General features: G+C 41.3%; 1 protein-coding gene across 2 annotated transcripts in view; it reads right to left on the minus strand.

The window, feature by feature from the left end:
* The window catches only part of EPG5 (ectopic P-granules autophagy protein 5 homolog), a 131,990-nt gene that overhangs the window by 77,558 nt on the left and 28,081 nt on the right, over nt 1-26,351 (minus strand). For both annotated transcript variants that reach the window (XM_027526312.1, XM_027526311.1), the window contains exons 11-22: nt 25,063-25,220; nt 23,839-23,993; nt 21,880-22,020; nt 16,371-16,535; nt 14,658-14,777; nt 13,733-13,992; nt 10,572-10,712; nt 3,452-3,596; nt 3,022-3,219; nt 2,531-2,641; nt 1,279-1,401; nt 224-390 (exon numbers count right to left, since the gene is read on the minus strand). In XM_027526312.1, the coding sequence (XP_027382113.1) occupies nt 224-390; nt 1,279-1,401; nt 2,531-2,641; nt 3,022-3,219; nt 3,452-3,596; nt 10,572-10,712; nt 13,733-13,992; nt 14,658-14,777; nt 16,371-16,535; nt 21,880-22,020; nt 23,839-23,993; nt 25,063-25,220 (1,884 nt within the window). The remainder of the gene's footprint in view (nt 1-223; nt 391-1,278; nt 1,402-2,530; nt 2,642-3,021; nt 3,220-3,451; nt 3,597-10,571; nt 10,713-13,732; nt 13,993-14,657; nt 14,778-16,370; nt 16,536-21,879; nt 22,021-23,838; nt 23,994-25,062; nt 25,221-26,351) is intronic.

Raw genomic sequence — 26,351 nt, forward strand, 5'->3', positions numbered from 1 at the left:
TCAGGTGTTGTCTTCACCAAACTGGGTATGGGGGTGATGAAGCGAGAGCTGCCCCAAGATACCCTGAACTCAGAAAAGGTCCAGTCTAACAGATGTGAAACAGGAAAGGAGGGAGGCTCTGAGCCAGGGAATGACTCTCATTCCCATGTCACAGTGTGAGAACACAGAGCAGCAGAGCAGGGCAAAGGCAGGAACCGATTCCCTACCACACTGGATACCATACCCATACTGCGGTCCTGGGCGGTGGAGATACAGGAGGAAGAACTTCTGCCAAATGAGTGGCAGAAGAGGATGGTCAGAAGGCGTGAGGAGAGCCTGCTGGGCCCAGCGATAGATCAGCAGCCTCTGGAGGGACGGGACGATGGGGAGCTTCAGCTGAGCCTGGGCTTTCTACAAAAGAGACGGGCTTTGAGCAACCATGTAATGATCACATCTGCAAACGGTCTGCTCTTCCTAAGTGACTCAAATAAAATGCTAACCATTGTGTTTTCGATTCGATACGGAAAAAAAAAAAAGTCATATAAACCTTACTTTTCCAACCCTCTAGCTAACACTTAAACATTCCCAGTAATAAGACACGTGGGGCAGCCTTTTTTCTGTTAAAATTTCACAAACCCCAGAACTGGACTGAGTCCTAAGCATCACTGAGTCTAATCTCATTTCCATGCCTTTCCATTCCTTTCTATGTAAAACACTATAGTGCGAGAATAATATGAAAGCTAAAGTAAATTTTACAAACTTTATCAACGTCTTGAAAACTTAGATTTTAAATGGATGTTCAAGAATGAGAAATACCTTGACAGGCTCTGAAATCCAAAAGCACAGTCTATACTACAGGACCCTAAAATAGAAGGTCTTTAATTCTAAAGACTCATTCCAGTTTTTCTCACACTTAAGCGAGCCTAAGGATCAGCTAGGGAGTTTCTAAAAATAAATTCCTTGTCCCACTCCAGATTCAGAATGTCAGAAGTTGGGGTCCAGGAATCAGATTCTTAACAAGCTCTCTAGGGGATTCTGATGCTCTAAAACAAAGGCAATCCCATTCATACATGCAGTGGACACAGCCTCAAATTATAAAAGTTGTGACTCTTGATGTTACATAAACCTCAGGAAGGAAATATACACTTCAATTCACCATGTTGAGCATTAAACAGTTATTGTGCTTCCCAAACATTCCCAACAAAAGAAAACACAGAAGTCCAAAAGCTACAGGTGAACCCATGAGCATCAAAGCGTGAACCACCTTCTACCCCTCAAATGCAGAACTGTTATTTGCACCTTCAGAGCTTGGTCGGGGGTAAATGCAGAGTTTATAACCAATTCCCCTTCAACAACTCTTCGGAGTTGGGAGTCCTCTTCAAAGATGGATTCCATGTTCAGGACTGTCCATGCAAACCAGACCTGCAAGGATACCAGGCAAACATGAGGGGAACGAGCTCCAGTTCAGACAGGAACACACACCCCAATACTCCACAGACTAACACCTTTGCTATCACAGATTTCAATCAACACATTTATAGTTTCTAGAATTAACAGTCTACACTACAGGACCCTAAAATAGAAGGTCTTTAATTCTATTTCTACTTGTACAACAGATATAAATTTATATAAAATAGGCTATTGAAAAACATTAAATTCCTTTGGAAAAGCTATTTTAGTTATTGCCCTTAAGATGTTTTCCATTCACCAGGGGAGACAAGACTAATATGTAAGTAACCAAAATGTAAAGTGACAAGTGTGAGTGTTGAATCAGAGGTCAAGCGCTATGGGAAACTAGAGAAGGGAGGTGGGATCAGAGAAGATAAATGTATCAGACAAGGAGGCAGAGAGGAAGGCATGTCTGATAAGACAATCAGCTCAGCAAAAGATGGAAATGCCAGAGATATATGCAGATAGCAACATGGAGTTTGCCTCAGCTGGATCCCAAGAGGTATGAGGAAGAGCAGGAGTAAGACTGTGACAGGAAGTTGAAGAATGCTCCTACTGAGTTAAGTGATAAAACAAAGACAGAATCGGACACACAGAGTCCAAGAGGTGGTAATAATGATAAAAACAATGTGGTGAATTAAATGATGATAACAATAAAAACAACCAACACCTAGTAACAACATGACATCATTTGACTGTTGAGGACTCTGAGGACAAACAGTAAGCCAGTTTCCAAGGCACAGGGCTAGCAAATGGCACAACCGAGGCTGAGTCCCGGGCAGTCTGGCTCCAGCATCTTAACCCTTCTGTCCTGCTGCTGGGCAAGCTCTGCAGTCAGGCAGCTGGAGTTTTGATAACAAGCTATCTGATCCTAAGCCAGCCACTTGACTCTGATAAACCTCAGTTAATGCCCCTGTGAAACAGGAATAGCAACAGAACAACCTCAACAGAGGGCTACTGTGAGGATTAAATGAAAAGCATTCTTATGTGTAGTAAGTGCTGAATAGATGTTAGATATTTTAGGCTATTAGTAATGTAGGTAAGGATAATAACAATACTAGAGTATACAGAGATAACAAGTGATCCACAGCAGGTTTCCTACCTGAGTGGGCGTGGCCAAGCCCTCCACAAAGGAAGGAGTGATGTTGCCTGCCAGGATCCAGCTCACCAAAGAGGAGAGCAGACTCCGGTCACAGTGGTAGCCCAAGGCATTCTACACCAGGGAGAGCATATGGAGCAAAGAGAGGCGGCTTTTAAAAAACAGAACCAACGAGCTTTTCAAGAGTACAGCAATTATCTTATGCCAGTGGACAATTCAGGTAAGATACAGAGTTCAGTAATTAGTCTACCAGCAGTGATAATCCCACATCATAGGCAAATGTAATGAATGAGCAGGGCTCCTCCTAGGGTGTCCTTCTTTGGCTTTATAAGGATCCATGCTAGCAGACCATAGTTTCTGGATAAGACACCATTAAGGCAGGGCTTTAAAAAGGCAGTGGGCACAGAGCAGCACTGAGAAGGATACATGTGGGGAGCCTCCTTAGAAGGTTACTTTCTAGCTGATGACAAAGATAAATTCCACAACAGCTTTACCTTATGTTGCTGGTAGAGCAATTTCTGCACACAGTCTTCTTGCCTCAACTGAAAAGCTGTTTTACACAAATGGTCCATGAGGAAGAGGATGGGTTGTTCCCGGTACCAAAGATGTTGGCTTATGAGAGCCTGAACCCAGAACTCCAATACAGCTACCGGGCCCACCTCATTGGGCTGAGTGCTTACAGAAATGTGGGCCTATGGAGAAAGGACTCAGGTGATGACAAAAATAATAACCAGCCTCCCACCCTTAAAACACAAATACAATAACATCTAGCTCCACTACAAAACCCAGATCTGCTGCCTTCCTTGGCCAAAAGCACTGTGCCAAGGGTTCTGAAATGACCGAAACACACAGACGTGCTAGCACCAGGGGCATCTGATTAGGAAGGCAAGCGAGGGTACATTTAGGGGCTGGTGGGACCCTGACCTGAATCATGCTGTTGAGAAGCTTCACATTGTCCCCGTGGCTGGCCCCTGTCAGGTGCTGCGCCACCTTGTGGGTGACCTGCTGCGTGACACCCTGGGGGACACCGCTGTCCAAGTGCAGGAACAGGAGGAGGTGCGACAGAAACCTGCGGAGCACACAGGGCAACTGGTTACCTCCGGTTCGGAAGCCAACAGAATCTCCAGTGGCTAACTACTGATGAGAAACCGGAAAACACTGACATGGTCCCATCTTTAGACTAAAGCTCTATTCAGGGATTCTGATAAAAACCTTCAGGAATTTCAGAAGAATCAAGTTTTCCAGTTTGACATGGGTTAAATCTACCCACCTATAAGCGTGCAGTGAACAGGTCTAGGACACATAAACCTATGCAAGTTAAAGAGCATTAGAGGGAAAACACCCAAAGCACCACTCCATCCCCCTTCCCACTCCCACTGACAAAAGCAGAGATGTCTGCAGAATCACCCTGCAATCTTTCACTGGGTGTCAATTTCACACAAGGTGGCGTATCAGCCACTGGGCAGCGGGGGTGGGGGATGTATGTGTGTGCAGGTATCATAATTCAGTTACAGACCCGTTTCCTGGGTGCGCCAGGCTGCATCCTCACCTAGGGCCTTTGCCTCTGCTGGGTTTTCTATCTGAAACACTTCCCCCACACCTTACCTGACAAAGTCCTACGCGGCCCTCACCTCTCATCTGCAATGTCCCCTCCTCAGAGGAGACTTCCTGACCCCCTCCCTGCACCTAAAACATGTCTGACCCATTAACCTCTCCCACAGCACCACTGTTTCCCTTCATGGCTCTTAGAACTGGGAACTGCACCCTGAGGATGTGATAACTTCCTGTGTGTCTGCAATGCCCGGCCTGCGTGCAGATGGTGGCAGTGCAGAGGTTACTGCTGAGTGAGGGAGCGTCCCACTTCACAGCTGGCACGATGCAGGCCAAACTCCACTCGAGTGGAAAAGAAAAGCTGTGACAGGCCCGGCACAATGCAGCCCTGTAAGAGTTTGGAGAGCAGAGCTCGTGTGAGCATTCGAGGGCAGAGATACAGAGGTGTGAGCACTGGAAACGGAGCCTAGGATTCACCTTCACTCAAAACTCAGCATTGGGAGGGAGGGCGGCAGAATAGACCATTCAATCTAATTTTAAACTCCCCAAATCACAAAAACCTAAAGGCAATTTATTAAAATTTTTCCAAGCAGGCATCAAACCTCCAGCGTATCACTTAATCCTTACACTCAGCCTGTTTGAGAAAGAATATTATCTCATCAAACAAATAAAGAATGGAGGCTCTGACAGTGAAGGAACTCACCTGTCCACATGAGAGTGATGGGGTGAGGATACGCCTCGCACACGAGCACCCTGAAAGCCACGTGCTAACCAGAACACGAGTGGCCTCAGACCTGCCCGGCGCCTAGAATGCTGGTTTCACAAAAAACAGGTCCCAAGTTCCTAATGCATTCTTTCTAAGGCAGAATATCTGGGGGAGGAGCTGGGACTCCATACTTAATAAGCTCTCGGTTGAGTCTCATCCCCCCAAGTCTGTGACACGCTGTTGAAATGACACCCAATGGGAAAACTGTAGTGTCCCCCTCGTGCCTCTGGACACACCGCCTGCCCCTGCCATCAGGCCTCCTCATCGGGCCTCACCTCCGCCTTCCTCACTCTTCCAAAGGCCCCAGCCAGATGGCCTCCTCCCAGCTCCCTCCTGCCGTGCTCCTCCCCAGCCTGGCCTTGTCCAGCCCCTCCTATCATCCCCACGGATACTGAAAAGGCCAGGTTCTCTCCACTGGCCTACAGGCGCTCCAAAGCTCAATTAGAAACCCACCTCTTCCACAAAGTCGTATCTGTGGGCCACCTGTTGTTTCTGTTCGCCAAGTAGCCTGTCTCACTTCTAGTAACACCACCTCTCGTCAGGGGAACTGTCCTTGCTCCACACCAGAGTTGTGGGAGGGAGGGACTTTCAATACAGGATCCCTGTACACCATCCTCCCAGGACTGGGCAAACCCACGGACACAGCAACAGGCACAGGGAGAGCAAATGAGTCAGACCAATCGGGAATTGTTATAAGGAATAATGATAAAGAAAAACATTTGCCTTTGCCTAGTTCTCTCTGTGGCCATGTAGTTTCACTCCCCTAGAGAAAGTACACCTGCAAGAGAAGGCCTGAAAGAGACAGAAGCAGGGCCAAGGGACCTGGGAGGGCAGACACACACAGAGAAGCACTAACCCGCCGCCTCTCAGCTTTGCAACTACTGCCATGTCGGGACGGCTAGTTACCGGGAAGGGCTCTCCTGTGCACTGTGGAATGTTTAATACCACCTCTGGCCTCTATCCACCAGGTATCGGTAGCAGCTTCCCTCAATCGTCCCCTAAATCCCCTTCTCCCAACCACCTGCCCTACCTGCTCCAGTCCCAACCAGGCTGTGACAACAAAAATGATCTCTTGTTGTTTAGTCACTAAGCTGTGTCCGCTCCTTGCAATCCCATGGACTGTAGCCCTCCAGGCTCCCCCAACCATGGGATTTCCCAGGCAAGAATATTGGAATGGGTTTCCTCCTCCAGGGGATCTTCCCAACCCAGGGATGGAAGGCACAGCTCCTGCACTGCAGGCAGATTCTTTACCGCTGAGCCACACTCATCTCTAGACAACATCAAGTGTCCCCTGAGGGTCAAAACTCCACAAGTTGAGAACCACCACTTTAGAATGAATGACCTGATGTTATCATGAGCCTTGTTTCCTAATCACAGGAGCCAATACAGTCCTTCCTGGAAACGGGTACGTACTGGATTCTCACCATGTGCAACTAAGAATCTTAATTCATACTCATCCTTAATTCTTTTCCTCCCTAATCAGCTATTTTTTACCATGATTCCATATACTTTTGCCATATATAGACTAGCCTTAAACCCACAGGGGTATGGGTATTAATGCTCCCATGCACTTAAAAATTGACGTATAACTTTTGACTGCCCCCAAAACTTAACTATTAATAGCTTACTGCTGACCAGAAGCCTTACCAACAACATAAACAGTCAATTAACACTTATTTTATGCTGTATGTATTATATACTATATTCTTATCATAAAGTAAGTTAAAGAAAATGTTATGAAAATCATAAGGAAGAGAAAATACATTTACACTGATACTGTAAGCTTACATCATCTGTTTACAAGGCGAACCATCTGTCAGCACCTACATCAATACTGCCTTATATGCTATAAAATCCTGTAGATGCTACACCTATTAACACCAAACAAAAATGAAAAGACAGTGTGAAAATTCACATTGACTTAACAGGTATAATAACAATTCATGCATTAATAATAAAGAAGCAGCAATATGACTGTTCTATGGTAGCCTAGTATAATCAATATGACAGTTTCAAAATTATCTAGCCTGTATACTAATGAATGATTTGTTATAAAAAATTTAATCACAGAGTATGACAGTCATATTCATAATACAGTACTGTAAACATTACATTAAGAACCACTTATCTGTGATAACAGGTAGATACACCATTTCTCCAATTATGAGAGAGAAGCATAATGTACAGTAGTGTAATTCTTTGAAAGCAAAGGTATACAACAGTAAGAAAACTAACACATTACTAATCTTATATTAAATGTCACTCACCTCATGCCTATGCAAGGAGAGGTTATTCATTTTAACACTAGTCTTGCACGGCGCATACTACATGATGAATACTTAGCTGATGAGGATGATGAATGAAAACGTCTCATACAGTTCCTGCCATACAGTTGTCAGATTTTCACACAAAGACACACACATGCCCAACAGGTAAGTTTATCAGTGTAGAGTATTACGACTATTTACTGTTCGTTAAGTGGAAGTGGATCATCATAAAAGTCTTTATCTTCATTATCGTCACACTGAGCAGGCTGAGGAGGAGGAAAAGGAGGGGTCGGTCTTGCTGTCTCAGGGGTGGCAGAGGCGGAGGAAGTAGAGGAGGTGGAAGGGGAAGAGGAGAGGCAGGCACACTCAGCGTAACTTTAGAGAAATACACTAAAATTTCTGACTTCTTTGCTTTTTCATTTCTTCCAAAATATTTCTATATAGTATCAGTCCTCCTTCCCCATTTGCTTTAATTCAGAGCCTGATTCATAGAAGGGTTCGTGTGTAAGAGGTCATGATCAGTCTTCAGAGATCGGAACCTTCTGCCAAACTGTCCACTGTTAACTGTTTTCTGGCACTGCTTCTTCCTCATCATCCGGTACTGGCTCAGAAGCACCCATGTCAGTCAAGTCATCTTCTGTTAACTCCTCTGGAATGGTGTCTATTAGCTCTTGAATTTCTGCAAGATCCATTTCTTGAAACCCTTCCCCTACCCCCAGCCCCACCTTCTTTGCCATATCCACAATCCCTTTCATGATTTCCTTGACTGTCTCTGTCATAAATCATGAAGTCATGCACAACCTCTGAACACACTTTTCTCCAACAGGAATTTATTGTTTGGGGCTGATGGCTTTCAGGGTTTTTTTCCTTTCTTTTTTAATGTTTGTTTATTTGGCTGCGCTAGGTTATCAGTTGAGGCATGTGGGATCTTTAGCTGTAACATGTGAACTCTTAGTTGCAGCATGTGGGATCTGTTTCCCTGAATAGGAATCGAACCTGGGCCCCCTGCATTGGGAGCACAAAGTCTTAGCCAGTGAAACATCAAGGAAGTTCCTTTTCATGCTTGTTTCTATAACAACAATGGCATCTTAAATGGCATAATCCTTCCAGATTTTCATGATTTTCTTTCTACTAGGGTTCTCTTCCATAGCGTTGACAACTATTTCCATAAAGTACTATGTATAATGAGCCTTAAAGGTCCTTATGACCTCCTAATATACAAACTGAATTAGAGATGGTATGTTTGAGGGCAAACAGATCACTACTATGCCTTCAGTGTTGAACTCATGAGGTTCTGTATGTTCAGCATCAAAAAAAGTTCAAAAAGGAGTCCTTTACTGTCAAGGCAGACAAAGTTTGAAGGAACTAATCAAGAAAAAGGGTTCTCTCTACCCAGGCCTTCTTGTACAACCAAAAGACTGGGAGCTAGTGTTTATCTTTTCCCTTCAAGGCTCGGGGGTCAACAGGTTTACAGATAAGGGCAGTCTTGACGGTAATCCCACTTGCATTTACACAAAACAGCAGAATTACCATATCCCTTCCTGCCTTCAATCCTGATGCCTGTTTCCCTTCCTTCCTTGCTAACAAATGTCCTTTGTAGCATTTTTTTTCCAGAATAGGGCATTTCATCTGCATTAAAAACCTGTTCAGGCAGAGATCCTTTCTCCTCAATGATATTTGTAATGGCATCTGCTGCCTCAGTCGACAGAAGCTGCTTCTCCTGTTATCTTGACGTTTTAAAGCCAAACTACTTTCTAAAATTATCAAACCATCTTCTGCTGGAACTGAATTCTCCAGCTTTAGCGGCTTCACCTTCCTTTTGCTTTAAGTTGTCATATAACAACTTTGACTTTTCCCTAATCACATTAGGACCTATATGTATGTCTTTCTTAGAGCCATCCTGTGCTCCAATAAAAGCTGTACTTTCAATGAGATAAAAAGGCGTTTCACAAAAAGTGCAATGTTTCAGCACCTGCTGGTAGAGCTGCAGTGACAGCTTCATGAATTTCCTTTTCTTTCTTTTTACAATGGTCCCTACACCCGATTCATTTATCTTGAAATGACAGGCAATGCAGCTGCAGACCTCAATCCATGGTACATATCAAGCAATTCAACTTTTTCTTGTAATGTCATGACTTTTCTCTGCTTCTTGGGAGCACTTTCAAAATCATTAGAGGTCCCCTGGTGTTATTTAAGGCTTACAAATACTGCACTAAACACAATGAAAACGATTCGAGAACTGGTCACTTTTTACTGTGATGCACCATTTACTGGAGAAACAACTGCTCACTTGGGAGATGATCAGCGTCACACTGCGTGTCAGGTGGATACTCACTTGAGCGCACCCTGAGAGCAACAGGCGCGTGCGTGCATGCTCAGTCATGCCTAACTCTTTGCGACCCCATGGACTGTAGCCCTCTAGGCTCTTCTGTCCATGGGATTTTTCCAGGCAAGAATACTAAGGTGGGTTGCCATTTCCTCCTCCAGGGAATCTTCCCCACCCAGGGATTGAACCCACATCTCCTGTGTCTTCTGCGTTGCAGATGGATTCTTTACCTCAAAGCCATCTGGAAGTCCAACAGGAGCTGGCTACAAAATTATTACAGCAGTACAGAATGTACTAGTTAATTTATGCAGCTATAAATTAATACTGTATCTTTAGGTTTGTTTCTACTTCTGTCAACTGTGAATGGCATCATGTATGATCTCTGCTTGTCTGTTTAACTGTTGATAAGTTTTAACTTTTTATAATGGATTTATGTTTATGTTATGGTAGGAGATGATAAACTAGTATCCAGATATATTTTACTCATTCATGCATACTTTTTTCAACATTTGTAGGCTACATAGTTCATCTGTGAATTTTTTCAAATTGTCACAAATCTCCAAAAAGTTTTCCAGTACATTTATTGAAAAATATCCTACACAGTTCAATTCTGTGTGATTCAAGGGTCCACTGTAATGCGAATGCAACCTGTACACCCTGCCATGGCCTTGCCAGTATTTTGTTTCATAACTTTGTGATTACCTCAAAAGTCTTATTTTCTCACAAGATTATGAATGTCTCATGTGATGGGCACCTTTCTTTGTATCTTCTCTGTTTGTAATACTGCCCCATACACACTGCAATTAAAGGCAATATGTTTTGTTACTGTTACAATAGCAAAGTCATTTGCTGCTCAAGGTCAGAAGCACTATTCCCAGTCTCAGGGAAACAGCCACCCTTTTCAATACTATAAGCTATCAAGCAATCCAGAATGAAATGACAAAAGGAAGTATCTTTCATAACAGTAAAACTGGGATCATTATTAGAGTCTTCATTCATCACTCTGCATTCTCAACTAGGCAGGAAGCTTTCTGCTTCATAAGAAATACAGGATTGAAATATCATTGCCTATATTATATTTGAAAAACCAGAGGACACAGTCATTTTATATTTGCTGTGCTGTTCTCCACTTACTGCTCATTCTTTAGAAGGTAATACTGGCAAGGGTAGAACAAAGGCAGAATCTTATCCAGGACATGGACCACTGTTCTCAAATGCCTCGACTGGACCAGAATTCCCAAGAGTGGGATGCCTTCTGCACAGAACTTCTCAATGCTATGGAAAAAGAAAAAAGCAATGAGCATATAAGGTAATCAGTTCACAAAATGATATCCTTTTAATGCATTATCAGCCTACAAGCTACCCGGATTATCTCAGGTCTCCAACACATTTATACAGAGCCAAATTTCACACACAAATGCTACAATCATAACCCCAGGAGGAAGCAGCTTGGGGTGGAGAAACATATGAGAGAGGTTAAGAGGTACAAACTTCAAATCGCAAAATAAATGAGTTATGGGTATGAAATGTACAGTGTGGGAAATATAGTCAATAACTATGTAATATTTTTTAATGGTAACATATCATAACCAGACTTACCAGGTGATCAGTTATAAATGTATAGAAATACTGAATCCCTATGTTGTATAATAGGAGCTAACACAGTGTTGCAAGTAAATTATATTTCAAAAACAAACAAACAAGCTCATAGAAAAAGAGATGAAATTTGTAGTTACCAGAGGCCAAGGGTGACGAGGCAAGGGGTAGTCAGGGAAGGTGGAGAGGAGGGGAATTAGGTGAAGATGGTCAAAAGGTGCAATCTTCCAGTTATCAAATCAGTAATGTAATGTACAACATGTTAAGTGTAAGTAACACTGTTGTATATTATACATAACAGTTTTTAAGGGAGTAAACCCCAAGAGTCTTCATCACAAGAAAAAAATATATTTCTAGTCTTTAATTTTATATCTATATGAGATGATGAATGTCCACTAAACTTGTGATAATTACTTCATGATGTATATAAGTCAAATCATTATGCTGACAGCCAGGACACGGAAGCAAATTAGATGTCCGTCTATAGATGAATGGATAAAGAAGATGTGGTAAATATATACAATGAAATATCACACAACCATAAAAAGAAATGAATTTGAGCCAGTTGAACTGAGGTGGATAAACCTAAAGCCTGTCATACAGAGTGAAGTCAGTCAGAAAGAAGAAAACAAATACCATATATTAATGCATATATAGAGAATCTAGAAAACTAGTACTGATAAAAAACTATTTGCAGGTAAGGAATGGAGATGCAGATGCACAGAATGGACTTGTGGACAAAGCGGGGGAAGGAGAGGGAGGGACAAACTGAGAAAGCAGCATTGACGTACACACACCATCATATGTGAAAGAGACAGCTGGTGGGAAGCTGCTCTAAGACACAGGGAGCCCAGCCTGGTGCTCGGTGATGACCCGGAGGGGTGGGATGGGGGAAGGGGAGGGAGGCTCCGCAGGGAGGGGATATATATATACATAGTTATGACCGATTTGTGTCGTTGTACAACAGAAACCAACATAACATTGTAAAGCAATGTTCCTCTAGTTAAAAAAATTTTTTTAAATCGTTATGCTGTACATCTTAAACTTATAGACTGCTGTATGTAAATTATATCTCAATAAAACTAGAAGAAAAAAAAGAAATATCTATGAAGCAGAAGTTCTGGCGATACAAATATAAACAAGACAATACCCGTACCACGCCCCTACCACCAAGAAACAGAGCCCCTCAAGGAGGGGGAGGTGATTGCGTATTAATGTGGTGAGCATGCTCCTCAGAGGGCACAGGTGCTGCAGCGCAGGATCTCCAGCACCGTGCGCACCGATCACCGGGCGAAGGTGAGCACCACCACTCTGCTCCTTAGCCCAGGGCGTCTTCTCTAATTAAGACTCCTCTCCAAAGCTTAGCTCCTCCATGATGGTATCCTGCTCTAGGGATCTCTCCTTCTTTTACCTTTTCTCTGCCCATACTCATAATAAGTTCTCAGTCTAAGCTGTACATTAAGAATCACCTGGAGAACTGGCCCCCAGAACAATTAGATCAGGATTCTCACTCTCTTCCCCATATTGGTAATTAGAATCACCACAAAGGTGATTCTAAAGGGTGGTCAAGATTAAGAACCAGTGCTCTATTTGTATCATCCAGCCCATCATCAGATCTTCCCTGGTGGCTCAGACGGTAAAGAATCTGCCTGCAATGCAGGAGACCTCAGTTCCATCCCTGGGTTGGGAAGATCCCCTGGAGAAGGGAAGGGCTACCTACTCCAGTATTCGTGCCTAGAGAATTCCATGGACAGAGAAGCCAGGTGGGCTACAGTCCAATGTGTCATAAAGAACAGACATGACTGAGCGATTTTCACGGCCCATGATTATATTGTTCAGTACCGCCAACTGTTCTGTATCTCTACTTCACAGCGTAGGCTGAACACTAACAGCTCACATGACAACTGGCATCCCACTGAAAATACATTGAATGGGCAATAACATATTGAAAGCAGATGCTAGAAAGGTGCTACAGTTAATCTAAAACACAAGAATCACAAAGTAGGGGTAAAAGAGGTTTTAGAAAAATTGACAGCCTAGAAAAAATTAATACACTGTAGCAAAATGATCTTTAAAGAAAAGGATTTTTAACCAACTCAATATTCATGCCTTCAGTCACTTACTGCACCAGATTCAGTCTTCATCATTAGGGATTATTAAAAGACAAATACGGTTCCTGAGTCCCAACCTCATAGAATATCTTCAGTAAAATTAAGCAGACCCTACATGACACTGTGATAAATACTGTAGCGGAAGAAGCCGACACAGCTACGGGCTCATACAAGAGAAGCGCTTGACTTGATCAGGCAGTTCATCCCTTTGGTGGGCTCAGCCCTCCAGCTAGGAAGCCTGAGATGGGCTGCCATCACTTGAAATAAAACTCAGCACAGGTGACCAACTATTTTTATTTGGTCATTATTCTGAGGAAGAGACTCTGTCTACTGCTGACATACACATTCCAGTCTGGGTGAAGGTCTCTTCATAATGCACCCAGGTGATTTTCTGTCACAAATCCATCCTACATCAATTTGGGCAGCATTCACCCTTGGTAAGCTATTAACTGAGGCTCATCATTTGGCCCTGATTACCCCTAGACAGATCCGAATGAGGCCTCAGACCTTGGGATATGAAAAATGAAGTTGGGGGAAGCACTGACTACAAGGTTCAGCAACCCTAGAAGTTCAACCCAAACACTGTACCTGTGGCCCACAGCCGTCATAGCTAAGGCCAGATAACAGCCAATGGGCATGCCCGCCTTCACAGCCTTCAAGAGAGGATGAAACGTGGGTGACTCTGTCATTTCTGGCACAGTGCTGGAGAAGGGAACAGCTGCACAATTCTGCTGTATTCCATAATCATTTTTGTGCAGTTTTAACCTCAAAATCAAGTTCCAGGCCCACTGGTTAAATGAGGTCTCAGGTGTCTCTCCATATCGAACGATACTGGCCAAATATGAAACCTAAAACATTTATTTTAAACCACATTATTCACATAACCATTAAATTAGTAAGCTCACCCACCCCTCTCTTTGTGATCAATAATGCCCTCAAAAGAAAGGACACAATGTGTACTGATACTCAGTATTTATAGCACTAAATTTAAGCATTTCTCACTCATAACTGAACACTTCTGCTTATTTCCTAGTCACCTTGTGAACCTGATCAGGGTCAGCTCGAGCAAGAGTAATAATACGAAAGTTGGTATGCAACGGTGTGCTGGTAAATAAATTTAACAACAAGTTGGAGTTCAGGGGTTCATTTATAGGGTTTACCAACTCTGGTAGTTAAAAAAAAAAAAAAAACTCCCACCATGGTCAACTTCAAGCCACCAAAGATTAACAACCAGGCTTCAGAGTTCTTAAAAATGTAATAACCACTTCTCCCGAGCCAGTGCAAGCCAGCACCAGCCCACCACTGTAGATCAACTCAAATTCCACAATATTAAAATGGTCATATATAGACTACTTCTTAAAGAAAAATCTTTCTTCATCCATAGAACTCAATTTCAATATCTGAAATTGCCAGAAATGTTCTTAGGAAGCCTAAGAGTAAATACTGTAATTTTATCCACCCAAGTCATTTATAATAAAGACTTATGTCCTCAATACAGAAAAGAAGGAAATACCTGCTTCATACTTTCAGAAAGAAGCCCAGCATATGGTTTCTGTGCGAGATACTTCTGGTATGCTTCAAGAATCATTAAAGCGATTTCAGCATGGACTGCTTGATCCAGATGAAGAGACACCTTTTAAAGAGAAAAATAATCACAAACATGTCATCTTGATTTTTTTTTGTTATTATACCTTTGAACTGAAAGATTAGTTAGGATAAAAAAAAAATCCTGGATGCAGAAGCTAAATTTTCCAAAGCTCACATTCCTTAACAATGAAATTATAAAATGGAAATAGGAAAAAAAATTTAAATCTTTAAAGAACCACTACACTGCACCAGTTAGGTGCATCATCACCAACTCCAGTTATAAAAGGTATCTTTGAATGCGACTCCCAATCCCCACTCTAAAATCTCTATAAATACTTTAGGTTACAAGTTTAAAGGCACTGTTAAGAATCAGGAAGATGTTTAACTATTATTAACAAAACAAGAAGGTAATAATTTAAGTCTACATTCCCTTTTCTTCTGTCATCAGTGAAAATATTAAAAATACTCAACAACACAGGTAAAATACTCCTTCAGGAGCTTGAAGTTGCCTACCAATTCTCCCACCCAATCTTCCTTTGCATCTGACATAACACATTCCTTAATCCTCTCAGAGAAGAGGACTTTCCAAACACTAAGAAAAGAGCAAGGAGACGCTGAGGACTGGACTCTGCATGCAGCTCTCTGGGAGAGGAGGGTGGGGGCTTCTGTTTACAAGTCAGAGAAGGCAAAGGTGGAAAAGAGTCTCCTGCAGCTCTCACTGACCAGCACTTAAGAGAGAGAAGACCCAGCTGAGCCCATGAGCAGACCAGATGGTTAGGGACAGGCTGGGGAGAAAGCTCCCTGGCTTCAGGTTCCTCATCTGTACAAAAGGGGTCATGTTCACACCACCACACAAGATGACTGCAAGGACTAGATGACTTGCTCAAAACAAAAGCTGGCAGATGGGGCTGAGTTCTCTTCCCTTTCCCTTTAAAATATTTAAATATTTTGATCAAGGAGCTAACTAATAAGGCCTGGGTAAAAAGGGAGGAAGATTTTGACAGAATTCCTTGACATGGCATCTTTGGAGACATGATAGGTAGCAAACTCTTAATAACTGCCACCACTAAAACCCTGACATGTGCCAAGAACATGTTTCATGTGTCCCAGCTTGCTGAAACCTTACAGCAACCTTCTGAGGTAAGCCTATCAGTGTGACGTTTACAGAGGAGCAACTGAGGCCCAGGGAGTTCAGGAAGCTTGCTCACGGTCACACAAACAGGAGGTAGCAGAGCTGGGATCAGAAGTCAGGCAGGCTGGCTCAGAGCTCAGGCTCTTAAGCAGCGCAAAGTGTTCTGGAAGACAAGCCGGGCAATGACACACAATACAAAATGTAAGAGGAAGACCAGAGGCAGGAGAGGCAATTAGGAGGAGCTGCAGCAAATAGCCAGAAATGAAACAACAGAGACAAACGACCCAAGGAGCAAGGGAAGTATTTTCAGTGTGGAGCAGTTTATTTTCACTTATAGGATGCTCACTCTGCAAAAGAGAACTCAATTAGAGGAGATCCTAAATTCTGAAACAGCTAAGAAAATCTGCAGATCTTGCAAATGACGTTTAAAAATGTTAATGTCTGAGAAAATCTTTCTTTAAAACTGATGTGTGTGGACAGTCTTTAGGGAAGGTTTTTAACACATACCTGTTCACCAAATCCCCAATTCAGGCCTTCTAGAATAACACAGGCCAATTTATTCTTCACCGATGTCAGGTTATAATTCAATAACCAATCCCGAATCACAGCTATCTCAGAGGCAGAAGGTCGCCAAAGATACAAAGGTAGTTCTTTAAACAAGTATAAAGAAACCTTATTTAAAAGAAAAATTATAATAATTAAAATCAAAATTTCAGGACAATCCTATATTACTACAATACTACATTATTAAAGTGCTTACAAAAAGTTTTCTCCAAAAGGAAGTGGGGTTTTGTTTTTTAGACAGTGAAATGAACAACCAGATCAAATGAATATAAATACTAATGATACACCAAAAGCACATTTTGCAGTCCTTTGTAAAGGTCAAGCGGTTTTTCCTATGTAAACTGGTGAAAACAGAAGGTGAAAGTCACTCAGTCATGTTCGACTCTTTGCCAGACCATAATACTGGAGTGGGTAGCCAGCCGTTCCCTTCTCCAGGGGATCTTCCCAACCCAGGGATCAAACCCAGGTCTCCCACATTGCAGGCGGATTCTTTACCAGCTGAGACACTAGGGAAGTCCCTGTAAAATGGTATACTTCCATTTTTAAGAAATCACTACAGTAAGATTCAAATTTAAAGTCATGATAAATCAGCAGAAAGACATTCATTTTACAAAAAAACTTACCACTTCAAATAATTATTTCTCCTGTAGCATTTAAAAAATTATTTCTATTAGCTTTAAAGCATTCCAGGAAGTAGATACAAAAAATGGATAGGGGTAAAGATAAGACAAGATCAACCAAGAGCTGATATTTGTTAAAACTGGATGACAGGTACACAGAAATTTATTACACTCTTCTCTACTCTTTATATACTTGAAAAGTTTTGTACAAAAATCCACAGCACCACTTGTCAATAACAAATCCATATGCAAAGTAAGATACAACTGGGTTCACTTAATACCGTCTGCTTTAAGTAAGAATGATCAGAAGAGCAGTTCATTTTATAATGTCTAGAATAGTGCTGTCCAAAGGAAATCTAAAGCAAGCCACAAATGTATTTTAATTTTTCTAACAGCCATTTTTAAGTCAAAAGAAGCAAGCAAAATTAATTCTAACAACATATTTCATTTAATCCAATATGTCCAAAACAGTATTCCCACATCATTACAAAAGATTACTGAGATATGTTATTCTTCCGTTCATATTAAGTCTTAGAAACCCCAGGAGTATTTTACACTCACAGCATATCGTAATTTGGATAAGCCATATTTCAAGGGCTCTATAGTCATATAGGCGTAGTGGTTACTCTATTGAACAACTCAGCTCAGAACATGGATCCTAGCATTTTTCAGGTTCCTGCACTGCTCCATATTGGAGGCAAAACAAAATTTGAAGACTAGAAGGAATGACTTTGAAAGACTTTTTCTTTCCTTTGCACGTGCAGTATGTGTGTGTGTACTTAGCTAAATTTCCATAAGGATTTGTAATAAAGGTCTTGAATAACTGAATAAAACAGTAACCTAAGCAATCTATCACATACAAAACTTCTCCTTTAGCCTGTGAGCATCTGACAAAAAGAACAAAATAATGGTACTAGAACAATGAGTATAGCAACAAGATCTGTCCAGAAAAGCACTTCTGTCCAGTCACACAAAAGTATAGTGTAACATATATCCACCCATCAAGAATGAAAGTGAATTAACCAAGAAAGACCTCATGGACATTAAAAAATTAAAAAGGGACTGTTACAAAAACTCAATGGCCAGTAAATTCAACTGGTTAGAAGAAATGGAAAAATCCCTTTAAAAATATAAATTACCAAAACTGACTCAGAAAAAAAAAAAACTATCTGCTTACAATTTTCAATTTGTTATCAAAACATATCCCACAAAGAAAACCCAAGACCCAGATAACTTCACTGGTAAATGCTATCAAACATTCCAGGAAGAATTATAGCAATCTTACAAAAATTCTTTCAAATAATAGAAGAGGAGGAAATGCTTTCCAACTCATGTTACAAGGCCAACATGACTCTAAAACCAAAATCTAACAAAATAACATTATAGATCAATATTTGCCATGAATCCACAATAAACAATAGCAAATTGAACCTAGTAACACATAAAAAGATTAATATACTAGGATCGAGTGGTTTTTATTTTTATTTTTATTCCAGTGTTCCTGCCTGGAGAATCCCAAGGACAGGGGAGCCTGGTGGGCTTCTGTCTATGGGGTCGCACAGAGTCGGACACGACTGAAGCGACTTAGCAGCAGCAGCAGCAGCAGCAGCAGCAGCATGATACTTCATGGGGAACTTTGGAACCTTTTCTGCTATGATAAGGAACACAGTAAGGCCACTTTTACTACCTCTATTTCATACTGGAATGAATGAAAGATCTAGTTCATTCAATAAAGCAAAAAAAAAGAAATGATTACACAGGAAGAATCCTAGTAAGAATTCCCAACAAAACAGAATTTAAAGAATGTATTTTAAAATATATTTATGCATTTACTGAAAGTCAAAAGATCACTAATTTTACCTGAAGAGGGTATTAGGAAGATGATTTCACTAACAAAAGCAGAATGTTTCAAATTATTAAAAAAGACCAACAGGAAAATATTTATCAATTTTCAGGCTGTCATCAAAACTTATCTGAGTTCTGTACTTTGAGATGTCCCCAAGGGCTTGGTCCTTATCAACAACTGTTCCTAACCCAGGGTGACTTCCACATATTATAGCACAAATGACTTTTCCTCTCCTGCTGGGCCTCGAGAACAAAGTTACTTTCAGACACACCCCAACCGTGTCAGTGAAAGTTTAGGTCCACAGTTCATTCCCAGACTCTGAAGCTCGAAGCTGATTTCAGCCTAGTCCAAGGTCACAGCAAAAATATTCAAAGCCATCATATTCATCTGATGGCAAGGGGGCTTAAACAAGTTCCTCAAAAATGTCAGTGAGTTTAATGAACATAAAGGAACCACATGTATAAACAGAGTGGGGGGCATCTTTTATAAGATGTGCTCTAAAGAACATTATGGTTCTAATTTGCACACTTACAGCTAAGCATATTTCTGAGCACAATTATTACTGAAAATATTATGGACCCAATTAAAAATGTTAAATGTGGCCAAACCCAGGGAAAAAAAAAGTGTCAGATAAAGGTCATGAACTCAATCAAACTGAAACACTCATATGACCCACTGTAGATTTTCTTGGAAGACATCCCATTAGATGACCACTCAAAAAGGAACAACCAAAAACTTGCTCTTTGCAAACTCAAAGTAGAATGCTGGCTGCAAGGAGCTGAAAAGGGACAAGGAGTTTAGTGTTTAATGGGTACAGAATCTGTTTCACAAGATGAAAGAGTTCTGTGGATGGATGGTGGTGATGGTAGGTAGCAAAACAATGTGAATGTATTTAATACCACTATACTTAAAAATGGTTAATATCATGTTTTATGTTGTGTATAATTTGGTGGTGGTGGTGGTTTAGTCACCAAGTAGTGTCCGACTCTGTGTGACCCCGTGGACTGTAGCCCACCAGGTTCCTCTGTCCAATTTCCCAGGCAAGAATACCGGAGGGGGTTGTCATTTCCTTCTCCAGGGGACCTCCCCGTCCCAGTGATCAAACCCACATCTCCTGCATTGTAGGTGGATTCTTTACCACTGAGCCACCAGGGAAGCTGTGTATAATTTACCACAATTAAATTTCTCTTAATGTAAAAAAAAGTAACATATACTTTTCCAAGTAAAGAATGATATAGCCTTTATTCTTCAGTTAGGGGAAAAAACAGTCTTATAAACCAATCAGTCATTAAATTTGCTCACTCATGAGTTGACGAAGTACAATAGTTGTCCGTCATCTATCCTGCAATGATGGATAGATAGGAATGATGCAATCACTATAAGGTAAAGGCCCTGTGCAAATAAAAGCCCAGAGAAAAACACTATAACTTTAAACACTCCTCCTGAAGTTACCACACATGACTACCTGCCATGAGAGAAATTCACTCATTACAGCCTTGCTATACTTGATGAAGAAAATCTTCAGTAAGTATATATTTTTGAAAATGATACACTCAAACAATAGAATACTACTTGGCCATAAAAAGGAATGAACTACTGACATATGCTACAGCATGGATGGGCCTGGAAAATATCATGCTAAGTGAAAGAAGCCAGTCACAAATGATCAGATATTCTGTAATTCCATTTACATAAAATGTCCAGAATAGGTAAATCTATAGAGACAGGTTTCCCAGGTGGCTCAATGGTAAGGAATCCACCTGCCAATGCAAGAAACATGGGTTTAATCCCCGGCTCAGGAAGAAGGAAGATCCCTGGAGAAGAAAATAGCAACCTACTCTAGTATTCTCACCTGGGAAATCCCAGGGACAGAGGAGCCTAGTGGGCTGTAGTCCATGGGTCACAAAAGGTCAGACATGCCTTAGTAACTGAACAACAAAAACACAAACAGAAAATAGACTGTGGTCACTCAGGGCTGAAGAGAATGGAAGTCTGACAGCTAAATGGTATGCGGTTTTGTTCTGAGGTGATGAAAATGTTCTAAAATTGACTGGTGATATATATACCTATCTGTGAATATACTAAGAACCACTGACTTGTACACTTTAAATAAATGAATTATATGTGAATTATATTGCAATAAAACTGTTTTTAAAAACTACATAAAGATTACAAAAGGGATTGTGACAAATGACAGAACTAAATGATATACATCTTGCTCAACTTAAACTATTACTTTTAATTTTGTTTTTGATTGATTTAAAGCAGGTCTTCTTTCTTAGAGTTGTTTCCACCAAAAAAAATATAAGAATTATGAAAGTAAAGCAAAATTATGAAATAAAAACTATGGATTATTGTTAGGCTCTAATTAAAATAAAAGCCTGCGGATTTCCCTAGGGGTCCAGTGGTTAAGAATCCATCTGCCAACGCAGGGCACATGGGTTTGACCCCTGGTCCAAAAGATTCCACAAGCCACAGGGCAACCAAGCCCGTGCGCCACAACCACTGAGCCAGCACTTTAGAGCCTGAGAGTGGCACTCACTGGGCTCACGTGCTGCCAACCACTTAAGCTGGCACAGCTACAGCCTGTGCTCTGCAACAAGAGAAGCCTATGGACCACAGCTAAAGAGCAGCCCCCGCTCACCACAACCAGAGAAAGCCCGAGCGCAGCAACAAAGACCCAGTGCAGCCAAAAATAAGTTAAAAAGAAAATAATAAATAAAAACCTCTTACTGAAGGAGGTGGGAAGTCACTTTGCAGAGATTAAGAGAAACAATCCAGTTTCTCATAAGCAGCAGCTATGCCCAAGCAGGCACAGAGCCTGTGACTTAGTAAATGCTCTCTTTTCTCTGTTGTACCCATGGCTCAGCCATCCCAACAACTTTTTCTGTATCCCAGTAACTATTTTTCCCACTGCTCCAATACTCCAAGGTTCAAAATAAACAACAATAACAAAAGGGGAAACAAACGAAATCAGTGCTCTTACCATTCCAACCTGGTCAATGGTGTCTTGAACTCTATCCAGAAGGACAGAAATTATCTCAGGATGAACAGCTGCGATGGCCCCTAAAAGCTCTCGACCAACCTTTGAAAAAGTTTCTCGGGTGGACAGGGTGACATAAGACACCTAGTGGGAACGTGGAGAGATGGCATTTTTAAAACCAAGCATCAGTTAAAAAAAAAAAAAAAAACCTTTTTCATACTTTATTTAGAATGTTTTCAAGTAAAGTATCAGAAAGAATCTCAAAATGAGGCTTGGTTCACACCGTGATCAAAAGGATGTCAAAAGTTCAGAGAGCAGAGCGTCTACCCTGAGTCTGGAAGGTGGCAGGAGAGACTGGAGAAGAAAGACAACCTACAAAGTGTAACAGTGACTTCTAGTGCTGGATTCAGAAGAAACACCAGTGTCTTCAGAACAATTAAATAGTCCCTTCATATTAAAACTTTTCTAAATTTGAGGAAACCAATAAAATTATTAAAATCAGAATTCATTTCCTGGAAATATCTATTCTCTCCAAAAAAGAGAGAGAGATCCTCTATCAGAAGAGCTCCTAATGCATCAGTGTTTAGACTTCCCTGGCAGTCCAGTGGTTATGACTCTGTGCTTCTATTGCAGGGGGCGCAGGTTGATCCCTGGGAACTAAGACCCCACATGCCATGCAGCACAGCCAAAAAATAATAATAATAATCAATATTTACCAACTCTTCTTAAACAATGGGTTCAAAACTACAAGACACAACCCATTCGTGCCAGCAGTTTGGGTGTTGTTGTTTTTGTTTTTTAACACAATGGGACAGAATGGAAAAATAAGAAAGCAGAATAAAATAGAAGAAGAAAATGTGAGAGTGCATAACTACTGATTCAATTTTATACATGTGGACACACATACACAACACACACAGCATCAGAATGCAGTTTTTACTGTAAGAACTGGTCAGAACATCTAAACCATCATTCAAGAACATAAATAGTACTTAAGTAATATTATCTTGAGAACGCCACTTAATATATATGAAAATATACGTTCTCCCCTCAGTTTTTGCAGATTATAAAGCTAGTCTGGAATTTCAGATCCATCAAGGCCTTAATCGCAGGCAGGGCTACTTTCAAAGTACAATAATGGGAACAGCTTATTAGGATATTTGATTCTGGAAAAGAACTTTAGATTACCTAGTCCATCATTCTCAAACTGTACTATTGAGGGGGATGACAATAAATCTTCAGACATAACTTTTACTTATATTGGAAGAAATTTTTTATGAAGGCAAACAGATAAATGACAGCCTACAGTGAAAATGTACATTATATATATACACACAGATATATGTACACACACAAACTCCAATAACATTTTGGTAACCACTTGAGTTATGTCCCTCAACACAAGGGGTCTAAAGTTCATTCTCTTCCACCATTAAGGGTGGCTGGGTGAAAAAGTAAAGAAAGCAAGGATCTCATCTCATCCTGTCATTTTACAGATAAAGAAACTGAAGCCCAGAGCGATATGATATCTTCTCTGATGTGAGATGGGCAACGAGGAGCAGAGTTAAAACAAAGCCAGGTGCTCTAACTCTAGGTTCAGTATTATTTCCACCATCTCATCTAAGTAGGCGGGGAAGCCAGGTTTCCATGTTCCTGGCAGGGTCAGAGGAGTGGAAATGAGGAAGGCAGGCAGAGGGACAGAGAGAATAGAAATTACAAATGTCAGGCTGTGCCAGACTGTCTATTCTTTACCAAAACTCAGACATCAAATGAAAAGAGACAGCATGGAGAAACGGGGTGGGTATGATTCATGTTTTCAGTACTACTTACAGATCATCTCATTCCACAAGTGCAGACAAAATGAGGCTGTCACATTTTTTTAAAGCGATCCCAGAAGAATCAATGGATGGGCAAACCAAAAGAAAATGTTTTTAGCTCATTTCTAAAACTTAATATTCTAACCTCATATATCTCCAGAACAATAATTTTTATGAAGTCTTCATCCACATTGGTTCTTCTGGCCTGAGCCATCTGAGCAAAAGTAGTTAGAAGGCAAATCTCTTCCGAGCTATTCATGGAAGAAAGACACTTCTCAAAGTTCACAAAATGTTCAGGGTCTGCAAGTCCGAGAATATTAAAGTGGGGAGAGAATAAACATATGTCACTTTAGTTACTCTTTCAGAGATAGATAAGATATAAAACTAAAGGATATTAAGAAATATTTAAAGATAGAAAACATCTTTGTTCTCAAATGGATTTCTACAGGCATTAGGAAGAAGGCTGGACCAGCTGAAATTCCAACTTTAAATATAATGTTGGCTTAGGCAACATTTAAGAAGTCTCAGTTTCCTAATCTGTCTCTAAAGCTTATTTAAGATCAGATGCTATGTGACTGGTCAAGAGCTTTATCAACTGCAAAGCCCTGCTACTGTCACTGAGCAAGACATCCTCAGCAATACACCTGAAGCTACCTGGTAATTATCAGCCAAATGAAGGACAACTCCATTAACAAAAACCGGTAAGACTAGGAAACTACTCAGTACCAACACGGCATTTCACGCAAAAGACATTTGCTTATAAACAAAAATTTGGGACAAGAAATTAGCTATAATCATGACTGAAATACTGATGAATAGGATTAACAATATCTAAACTTTTGCCTATTCCTCCGAGAATGCTCTGTAAGCAATATTACATTTTGTCACTAGAGGGCAGTCTTGATAAACAGAATGGCCACATTTGACAGAAAACTAAAGGCTTCAAAGGCAAAACTATAGAGGGAAGAAAATACTCTTTAAAAAATATACTCCCTGTGGAACTTTTCACAGCAAGAAAGCAACAAGCCAATAATTCCTTTTATATGTTTACACATTTGAGAAATCAAACATAGTTCATCAAATTTCCAGGACTATCAAAATATCCATAGGGTATTAACAACTCAATTTTCATTTCCTATCCCCAAATTGGGTTCATTATAGAATTTACTCTTCAGAGCATTTGAAGAATAATGAAAATTAGAATCATCATTCTAATAAGTCAAAACAACAAAGCAGTCTCTTAAATTTCAAAATGATTACACTAGTACACAGAGTAAAACATCTCTTACTCCTTCTAAAAGGAGAAAGAATAAAGCCATGAAGAGAAGAGGCGCATGAGACAGAGAGACGGATGCTGGCACGGCTGTACCTTGGAGGTGTTTCTTGCACTCGGCAGGCAGGAGGGCAGTACTGAGCCTGTCCAGATTCCCGCTTTCCACCCGATGCATGAGGTAGAAGAGCTTCCAGAGCATCTGGACAGACAGTGTCCCGAAGGGCATTTCTGACATAAACAGCCAAATGCCAAGTCTGCATGTATTAAGAAGAGCAGGAATAATTTCATGTATCAGTCAACTTCACCATATTGAGAAAGGAGGCAAAAATAATTCTTAAATTTTTAAATCATACTACAGCAATTCTTCTAGCATGCTTCAGTCATAAACACCTTGAGAATGTTTAACGACACACAAAGCACCTACTCTGTGCCCCGCACAGTTCTCATCACCACATCATCTATTTATCAGCACGTTCCTCCTCACGAAAACCAAGGCGAGCACTATTACTGATATTATCCCCAATTTACATATCAGGGTACCAGAACACAAAGACTAATTAGAGGCAGAGCTGGGTTTTAAACCAAAGATCCTTTTAAGACCTGGCAACAGAAAGACTGCTGAGATTGGGTGTGTGTGTCTGAGCACGCACCAAGGTACATATGGGCACACCCAGACCTGCACAGTTGGCAGAGGCGGGGGAGGGACCAAAGCCCTCCCTAACTCCTTCCTCAAAACAGAAGGAAGTTCACAGTTCCAAATTCAAAGCCTTCCAAAAATAGCTCAGACCCGTATTCCCAACCAGAGCCCTCTCTGTATTATTATCAGACCATTTTTGGACAAGGGGCTTTCCTGGTGGCTCAGCAGTAAAGAATCTACCTGCAGTGCAGAAGACGCACAGGAGACCCGGGTTCAGTCCCTGATCAGGAAGATGCCCCTGGAGAAGGAAACGGCAACCCACTCCAGTATTCTTATCTGGAAAATCCCATGGTCAGAGGGGCCTGGCGAGCTACGGTCCATGGAGTCACAACAGAGTCGGACACAACTTAGCAAGTAAACATCAACAAATTCCTGGACAAGCCCAGAGAGAACTCCCCAACTACAAAGCGCCATCCCTCCGTTTGTGAGGCCTTTCCTAATGCCCTCTCCTCAGCACCACTATGAAATTCTAACCACACCTGACTATGGCATGATCATACCCACCATCAGTGTTTCTCACAGCACTGCAGGCAGAAAAACCACCTGAGACTTTGTGGAAAAGGCAGACTCCCAAGGTCCACCTAAGAGATTCTGTGTCTGCAGGTCACAGCTGGGGCCCAAGAATTTGCACCTCTTTTTTACAGTCACCCCAGATGATTCGAGACTCAGCTGGTCCTTAAACTACACA

Source organism: Bos indicus x Bos taurus, chromosome 24, assembly GCF_003369695.1.
Source record: "Bos indicus x Bos taurus breed Angus x Brahman F1 hybrid chromosome 24, Bos_hybrid_MaternalHap_v2.0, whole genome shotgun sequence".
Taxonomy (NCBI): domain Eukaryota; kingdom Metazoa; phylum Chordata; class Mammalia; order Artiodactyla; family Bovidae; genus Bos; species Bos indicus x Bos taurus.